Source organism: Chondrus crispus, genomic scaffold (genome assembly GCF_000350225.1).
Source record: "Chondrus crispus Stackhouse genomic scaffold, scaffold_373, whole genome shotgun sequence".
Lineage (NCBI taxonomy): Eukaryota > Rhodophyta > Florideophyceae > Gigartinales > Gigartinaceae > Chondrus > Chondrus crispus.
The window spans coordinates 59,623-68,634 of NW_005179268.1; the positions used below are offsets into that span (position 1 = coordinate 59,623).

Consider the following 9,012-nt stretch of genomic DNA (forward strand, 5'->3'; position numbering starts at 1 on the left):
GCCGACGACGTGCCCGCCGCCGTCGCCGCGCTGGACGGCGCCACGTACGCCGTCTGCGTCGCCGCCGGCGCCCCGCTCTCGCGCCGCGACGGCCTCGCCAAACTCGTCGACGCGCTCGTCGCAGCCATGCACGAGAAGCAGGTCACTAGGCTTCTCTTTCAGGCTTCCGCACTCGTGTGCGTCCCGGGGGAGAAGCTTCCGCTCAAGATGAAGGTCGCGCGCGCTTTTTATGTCGCCTGTAGGTGCGCAGGCCCTACGCTTAGGGACCATGACCAGGTCCTCGCCGTCCTCAAGCGGCATGAGGACGTACAGTGGGTCGTCGTTAGACCGGGTAGGTTGGTCGAGGGCGAGGCTAAGGGGCTGCTCAAGGAGAGTGACTCGCCCGGCGCGACCCTCACGTATGAAGATATGGCAAAGTATAACGTCGATTTGATCACTTCGGATCAAAATAATCATAAGTTCATTTATCCCGCGTATGCTAGCTAGAGTTTCACGAAAATTCAAAACCCATTCGTTTGCACTTTCACACACCTTCTCCTTCGTTTTTCGTGCTTTCGTGCAATTCTACCTCCTTCCAAACCTCCTTCCAATCCGTAGCCCACACTCCAAGCATAACCCGGCCTCCGTTGCATTGCCGCAGCCGCTGACCAAGTACTGGTGTCCTCGAAAACACCGATGCCAAACCCCATTCGCTTGAGGGCCACGCGTCGCTGCTACCTGCACATGCATCCTTTCCCGCTTATCAATGGCTCCCTTAAGCCGGCGTGCCTCCGACTTGAGATAGCCAACAACGCCTGCTGATGTTGCGTTGATCACCCAATCGCAACACTGCAATGCCTCCGCCTCCGCTTCCCACCAATATACCCAATTCCTTCCCACGGGTCTAGTTTCGTGTAGAAAGCCGCCTACCAAGAGGAGCCGCGCCACGGCTCCCGACCGGTACGACGAGTCTTCGTCTGTCAAACGGATAGCTTCCAACAGAACATCGCGCATCAAACTGTATGCCAGGTCTGTAATTGACACCTCTCGAACAAACGGCAGGCATGACCGTGCGATGTGCAGTAGTGTGGGTGTACGATACACATGTGTGCGTTGCTCAGCCCAGGTCAATTTTGCCACGCTTGGAAGTGAGTTATTGACGGTGATCATGGGACCGGAAGTGGCCTTATTGAATATGGCGCGGAGATCGAGAAAAGTGCGACTATATGCAGCCCTTGCGCGTACAACGACGGCACGCTGTTTTCTACAGAACAAGCCGACGACGCCGCACATGAGGGAACCCTTGAAAATTGCTTCCAGTTCCTCTGCTTTCTTCACTAGTTCAGTGCACTTGTGCATCATGTCAAGTTGATGCTTGCGTTCCAGCAAGCGAAGGTCGTTGACCTTCTGCAAAGGAAGGTATCTTGGCAGGTCGCGTATAGGCTGTCTACACGTAGGGCAGGAAGGCGGGTAGATATTCGAGTGCTCGAGACCGCGTGACACCTGAAAGAGACCGTCTATAGAGGTGACGGTGAAAAAGTGCGAGCATTGGAGAAGGAGGATAGGATTTTGATCGAGAAATTCGTGCGCGCCGTAGGGCACGAGGGTGGTAATGTCAACAATGGTGTTTTGGTGTTTGGGGAGGGCGCAGGTTTGGCAATACTCGACGGGTGGACAAGGGTGTCCGCAGAGGGACGGACAGCGATGGCCGCACGGAAGGATTTGCTGGCATCTGCTGTTGCAGAACGAGGCGGCGCAGGGCGCGGCGCAGAAAAAGGGGCATGGGCCGAAGTGCAGGCAATGGCTGCTGCAGGGATAGTAGCAGGGGGGGCACGGAGAGGAACACGGGTTGCGACAGGTGCGGTGCGGGCACGACTGGAGGCAAGGGAGGAGACATGGCGGGCATGGGCGGGATGAGTGGCTTGGTTGGGGGCAGAAATGGCCACAAAGGAGAAGGTTGTAGCATAGCAAGGGGGTGAGAGACATAGAGGGCGGGGATAATTCCACAGGGGGACGCGGAGGAAAAGTGCGTGAGGTTAAGAATGGCAAGGTGCTGCACGTTGGCCGTGTGGTTTATGTCGTTATGCAGTGGGAGATGGGAAAGCAGCGTGAGCAGGAGTGTGAATGGCGGAGATATGGATTTGGACACAGAAGAAACAATGCAATCCTGTTTACAACAATGCAAGGGATGGACTCTCCACAGAGATTTACAGTTCATATCCATTTACCGAACCTTACAGATGATGCGTAGTCACATTGTTGCCATCCTGCTGTACGGGTACGCCATGTACGCGGGTACGCCATGTACGCCTTTGGTGCTAGACACGATGCCTCGGTTTGCTACGGCCCAACGGCCCTGAGGGCCGTTCCTAACGAAGAGTTCGCGGTCTTCAGGTCGTAGCTATACTATCTTAAAAGGCGGCGGCGGCCGAGGGTCGCCGCGCTGCCCGCACAGCTGCTACCTTTGTTACGTGTGTACGAGTTACAGGTGTACATGCTGTACATAGGAATCATGACAACGCCAATCTCGATCTGTAGGCGAAGGGTTACCATGGTTCTCGTTTGGACGGCAACCGTGCACGTCAGTCCGACGGAATTGGAAAGCAGAGAGGGAAAGTCGGCCCCGCAGACGGGGTGACCCGTTACAGCGGCCTTGATAACTTTAATGCAGAGATGCATGAGTACGTTCAAAAGACGCAATTCTCCAGAAATGATACAACATGTATCAAAAACAAAGCCTTCTCAATCACAACCCGAACCGGACAGCCAGTCTAATCATGCTTTCCTCAACTTGCGTGTTATACCGAGCAGCAAACACTGTGTACTCCAGCCCTTCCGTCTTAGATTCGATTCGCATCCCACGGCTGAAACGAGCACTGTTCACCTCCATCACCGCCTCCGTACACCCCACCAAGTCGCAATATTTGCTCATTCTCACTGCCTGTCCGCGGAACACGACCATATGACCACTTGTGGCACAACTGTCATACTCATCACACAGAACGCGAGATACAGCATGCTTGCTAAAGACGAGTTGATCTTTGGGAAGATGATTGAGGGCTCGAGCGTCTATGCAAACGTCACCAACAATTTTGAAACCATTATTCTTAGCAGCTTCCTTTGATCCACACATCTGAGCTACATCAGGGATCTCCACACAAACTTCCCCTTCGACCGAACAATCACTACTTGAAGAGCACTCAATGGGTACCAGAGGAACGCACAAGCACCTCTGGGAATCAAGACATTGTGAAAAATCCAATTCCAAGCAAGTCCTTATTCCATCACAATCCAATGAACTTGTACAAGGATCACCAGTCAGCCCGGCGCGGTTTGTTACGGACAAAGAATCACGGGGGATGCCTCCTAAGCTTTTTATGGTTGCCACTGGAGCTGCTTTTCTCCTGTCGTACTTCGCGAGCTTGCTCTCCTGAACCCGAGTGTCCTGAAGAATAGAGTGTGATAGGGCCGACTGGTCGAACTCTCGAAAACTGAGTCGGGGATCCGCCGCCAAGCTGCGGATGGCATCACGAAGCGTGAAATGAACGGAAAACGCAGAAATCTGGAGACTGGAGGTAGGAGATCCAGGCAACAAGTTACGTTTTTGGGATTGAACGAGGTTCCTCACCCGTGCGGGCTGGGAGGTTGTGTTGTCGTGCGAGAGACGGCTTTTCAGAGTTGGACCCGTGCTCCGGGAGTGATGCGAGAGCCGTTTGGGGAGGCGAGAAATGGACACCGGTGCTGGAGCGGCAAGCGCGACAGCAAAAAGAGCGCACAATAGCAACAAACGGGGTGAAGCAACCATGTTTGGTTTTCAGGTTTTAGTGGAACATAAACAGACACAGATGTGTGGGGTCGGGGGTGGGTTAAATATGGAGGAGAAAGTGAGTACCCTTGGTACTGTAGTTCGAGTACAACTCCACACAGAAGCTTATTACTTTTGCGAAATTGCTCATACGAACACCGTTTTGCTCCCCATTCCGACAACGAGATGACGGGCTGAAGGCACTTTGGAGAATGTGGAAGTAGAAGGTGCATACGTACTGACGAGCGCACTGGCCAGCGAAAGGCGGACAACGAGAAGAGGATTTGTGTATTGTTGTTTATTCCATTGATAGAGACCTCAATCCGCAAGGGAGGAAAAATCTGGGCACTGGAAATTCGAGAATTTTTGAGCCTCTTTTTGTAAAGACTAAACCTCGACGTTTCCAATGCACGGATCATAAGAAGAGATGGCAATAGGAACGGAGAGGCCCGAATACTGCTACCCTCAACCCCACATGTATAATACCCCTCACGACATCAGCATCTCTACACTCCACACGCCGAAAGCTCCATAGGCAAGCAGAACCTTCTCTGGCGGCACCCCTCCTATTCCCCATGGCTACAGGCACACCGACCAGCCTCTCACGCCGACGAAGCGTGCACGCAGCCTACTGAATACCTGACCCCACCATCGAATCCTACCGATCGTAAAAATTATATTATATATATATATTATATGGAAGCACAACCGTATTCTGCAGAAGAGATTCTCAGTTGTGCCCAAGACTGAGAATCTCTTCTGTCTCGTCTGAAATTCAGTGCGTACACCACATTCAGTGTTCAACCCACAATTCAGTGCGAAATTCAGTGCGACGAGAAATTGGAGTAGGCAGGGGGGGTCGCGATATAGTGCTACCATGTGTCAGTGGGCCGAAAACGGCACTATATCGAACCAGGCACTGTAAGATAATGGGATTTACGGCTTTTTTGCAGCCACTTCCTTGCATCACTGCTCAGAAAGACCGCTCGCAGGACGCCATCACTCATACTTTGCATCTTCACCTTCACTACAGACTCAAGTCTAATCAAGCATTTCTGTTATTAGTAGCTCCCGAGCCGTCGCTATGACTTCCTCCTTTTTCGCAACCATAAATGCCAGCCTACACTTGCCAGCCTACACTTTTGCAGATGTCCAATTGCATCATCGACCCTGCCGTTTCCCGCCATAGTCTCTATTCGAGTTAGCAACTACATAATATATTTCCGCGGTGGCAGCGGCTCTCGGGCAGTACGTCCATCCAACTGCCTCTCTAATGACCCTTCGTTTTTGGCTCAAAATTCGTGCCACCCGCGGAAGGGTAGCACTATATCGGAGCTGCCACTAACAAAGATGGCACTATATCGCGACCCCCCACTCCCTGTACGATGTTTGCCGCACCGTGCAACACGCAGGTTGAAGAAAACAGGGTACAGTGGTGCCTCGTTAATGAATCCGCCCTGTGTGCGCCAATGAGGTGGATTCATTACTGGAACGGATTCATTAGCGGTCACACCAAGCCGCTGTTTTGGAAAGGAAAAAAGCCGAAGAGGAAGTAAATTTATTAAGGGAAAGGTCTTACAAGGCACTTTGTTCGAACGTGGAATGGATGCGGAATAATGTGGAGGAGGCCAAGTGGAGGGGTGCCAGTGAAATCATTCAAGGAAAGCTGGTCGATGTCTTGCGAGTCGCGACGGCGGAAAGAAACGCTGCTGCTCCGCAACAGAAGCAGAAAAGTATCATCGATTTTTTTAAAAAGCAGTAATAAATCAACTCTCCTCAACATACAAGTATTTGATGTGAATAGAATGTGGTCAGTTCACCTTGTTATTGAAGCATATCGTTATCATACCTCTTATCATACGGTTTGTCATAAAAGGGTGTGTCAAGCCCCGACCCGGATTCATTACTGGAACGGATTCATTAAAGTCGGATTCATTAACGAGGCACCCCTTGTATGACGAGCCGTTCGTTACTGTACGGACTGTGATTTATTTCTGCGGCCCTCTAACACTAATGCTAATAGAACGAACCTGAGTCGTGTATTTTTCGCGAACGGATTGGTTGCCATGCTCCAACAATGCGTGGACGATGTGAAAGCTATGAAAAAGTTACGCTGGTTCAAAAAGGGACAACACGACACCGTTTACAAAATGTGAAGAACAGAGAAAAAAGAGCCGCCATGCGGGTATTCAGATTTCCCTCACACCCTCTACTATAGTCTACTTTGGGGGGTGCGACAGGTGCAGAGACGTTTGTCAACCAGCGCGCGGTTTGAAAGTCCCTATTAATACTGGTCGCCTGTGGAAGATTGGACTGTTCCCAAGCAAGTCCCAGTGAGCGTCCGGATCTATACTTCCTATCTCATCGAAGGGTTCGTACTGTAGAATTCTGTCAGCTCTAGCCCCGCCACTGAGCTGGAAGACGACGGATGTCCTCCATGGACATGTGCACAGTGCAGCACGCAAAGCAAACGAAGAGAGGTGACTGATGTCAACAGTTTGCATTCAAGAGCTACTATGAAACGGAGGGGTTGACACGTAATACAAGGTAGAATGAAAGAGAACAAAAGTGCAGGAACACCCGGAACCTCGAAAGGAGGAGACGGATCATCGTTGTGTTTAGCTGCTCTATGTTCTAACCCCTCGTGTCTTGCTCTGGCTGCCTAGTCGTCTAAAGTACTTGGTTACGCCTACGTTTCCACTCTTCTTTCACGTGTATCCCATAAAACTTTTGGGTATGCATGCTCTGCAAGGGGATGCAAATCTCTAGTCTTAATACCTGAGCCTCAAAACAACAGAGATGCTTTTTCTTCCCACTTAAGAGCATCTCCACCGCATGGGCAAATTGTTTCTATATTTGGACACTTGTCAGGCTCCCACATGGGCATTCGTTTTGCGCATTCCGTTTGCGAAAGTACCACAAATCGCCGTTGCGCAAATCGCGTCGCGGTCTCCACCGCGCACTGCGTCGCACCCGCCCCCGATCCGCGCCCAGACTTCCCGCGCCCCGACTTCTAGGCCGCCCCCCACCCCGACCAGCAGGACACAAAGCCGAGGTCCAGTTCGTCGACGCTGACCTCTTCCACCCAGACTTGTCCTCGCCGCCCGAAGCGTACCCGGCCGCGTCGCCACCCAGGCCTTTGCCAGATGGTCGAGTTCAGTTAGCCCATCCACGCCCGCGGACTCCCATAATAAATGAGTGTTAACGCGTGCACAATGTCTGCGTGCGGGTGGATGCGGGCATGTGCAGTGCGAGCATAGACCGTCCACTGCGCATTTGGCATGCTCAGACGTTTTGGGCGGGTCAGGTGTACCCGTGGCTTCCCGCGTTCTTGCTGTTTCGGTGTCTAAAAGTAACAAAAAATCAGCCCGTTCAAGCAGAGGAGTGTTGCCAAAAAATGGGATTTGTGACGTGACGCACCACAAAATCAAAAAATATGTGTGCCGTCAAGACACAAATCCTATTTATCATACGATTTGTGAAACAGATTTGTGTGCAGATTTGCGCGGTGGAGACCAAACTCAAGCCTGAGTCGCCATATTTTAGAAATGGCCACAATTTGTCTGCGCGGTGGAGATGCTCTAACATCAGAGTTTGTTCAAATTCTGTTTGATCAAAACAGCTCGAAACGATACAGTATGATTTCTTCCAACGAAAAGGAGAAGAAATGATCACAGCCCATAACGAACGAACGGTCTAATCTTGCTTTCCTCAACTTGCGTGTTATACCGAGCAGCAAACACTGTGTATTCCAGCCCTTCCGTCTTAGATTCGATTCGCATCCCACGGCTGAAACGAGCACTGTTCACCTCCATCACCGCCTCCGTACACCCCACCAGGTCGCAATATTTGCTCATTCTCACTGCCTGTCCGCGGAACACGGCCATTTGACCCCTTGTGGCACCAGCTGTTGATGTCAACAGCTGGTGCCACAAGGGGCCAAATGGCTGTCAACAGTATCTCGCGTTCTGTGTGATGAGTGTGATGTCATACTATGAGTATGATGTGTTCTTTGTGATGAGTATGATGTCATACTCATCACACAGAACAAGAGATACAGCATGCTTGCTAAAGACGAGTTGATGTTTGGGAAGGTGATTGAGGGCTCGAGCGTCTATGCAAACATCATCAAACAATTTTAAGACCTTCATTCTTAGCTATTTCTGATGCACACAACAGAAATTGATCGGTTATCTCCACACAAGCTTCCCCGTCGACCGAACAATCACTACTTGAAGAGCACGGATTGATCAGATGAGGAACGCACCAGCACTTCTGGGAATTACGACATCGTAATGCATCCGAGTTTACGCAGACCCTTTTTTCATCACAATCCCAAGTACTTCTGTAAAGATCACCGGTCAGCCCGGCACGGTTTGTTACTGACAAGTATCCGCGGGAGATGCCTCCTAAGCCTTTTATGGTTGTCAACGGAGCTGCTTTTCTCGCGTCGTGGTGCGCGAGCTTGCTCTCCTTCAGATGACTGTCCAGGTCAAAGGAATGTGAGAGGGATGCCTTGTCCAAATATCGAAAACTCGGATGGGAAGCGGCTTTAGAGCGACTTACGTGATGATGCTTGACAAGAGCGGCATGCACAACATCGCTAAGAATCGTCGGAGGAGCTCCAGGCGGCAAATTGCCATTGTGGAGAGACTTCACGATATTTACCAACCGTTCAGGTTGGGGGGCTGTATTGGAGAGTGAGAGAGGGCTTTTTGGCGACGAAGCCAGGCTTCGGGAGTGCCGCAAGAGCCATTTCGCCCAGCACGATGGGGACACCAAGGCTGGAGCTGGAAGCGCGAAAGCAAGGAGTGCGAACAGAAGCGACAAGCGGGACAGAAGCAACATGCTGACTTTTGGGGGTGAGGAGTGGTGGGATGTGGATAGCAAATGGCATGCGGTAGGGTTGGGGATACTGTTTAAGTAATAACAAGTGCGGAATGAGTTGTGGAGAAAGTCTACATGAGGGTAGAATGCAGTCAACATCTGGACCGCATAGTCTTGGCGTATTCTACTGTTTTTGTCAGAGCATGTTCGAGAGCATTACGGCATGAGACTTTGTAAAGGGTGCTGTGCGAAAACGTGGATCTTTACACGGAATCCATTCAAGAGTGAAGTAAGTGTTGTACTGTACTGAAACTTTACGAGATGAAGATAATGAGTAAAGCAGTGGTGAGGCGGTTTTATGTATTGTACAGTCAATGTCTGGTAGAAGAATAATGTGATAT

General features: G+C 51.1%; 3 protein-coding genes; 1 reads left to right on the plus strand and 2 right to left on the minus strand.

Annotated features, from left to right (window-relative positions):
• Positions 1 to 207: 207 nt before the first annotated feature.
• On the plus strand, positions 208 to 526 carry CHC_T00000817001 (hypothetical protein). XM_005718159.1 is given in 2 exon segments: positions 208 to 486; positions 487 to 526. 1 exon segment carries the CDS (start codon positions 208 to 210, stop codon positions 484 to 486), a length of 279 nt encoding a protein of 92 aa, XP_005718216.1. The 3' UTR covers positions 487 to 526.
• Positions 527 to 564: 38 nt separating this feature from the next.
• CHC_T00000818001 (hypothetical protein) lies at positions 565 to 1,965 on the minus strand. Its single transcript, XM_005718160.1, has one exon. The coding sequence runs from the start codon at positions 1,963 to 1,965 to the stop codon at positions 565 to 567; it is 1,401 nt and encodes a 466-aa protein (XP_005718217.1).
• Positions 1,966 to 3,651: 1,686 nt separating this feature from the next.
• On the minus strand, positions 3,652 to 4,203 carry CHC_T00000819001 (hypothetical protein). The gene has a single exon (XM_005718161.1). The coding sequence runs from the start codon at positions 4,201 to 4,203 to the stop codon at positions 3,652 to 3,654; it is 552 nt and encodes a 183-aa protein (XP_005718218.1).
• Between the last annotated feature and the right edge of the window lie 4,809 nt (positions 4,204 to 9,012).

Bases quoted from the DNA above. Each gene is read 5' to 3' on its own strand.
- CHC_T00000818001 (XM_005718160.1), bottom strand. From the start codon at position 1,965: ATGTCTCTCACCCCCTTGCTATGCTACAACCTTCTCCTTTGTGGCCAT.
- CHC_T00000817001 (XM_005718159.1), top strand. From the start codon at position 208: ATGAAGGTCGCGCGCGCTTTTTATGTCGCCTGTAGGTGCGCAGGCCCT.
- CHC_T00000819001 (XM_005718161.1), bottom strand. From the start codon at position 4,203: ATGATCCGTGCATTGGAAACGTCGAGGTTTAGTCTTTACAAAAAGAGG.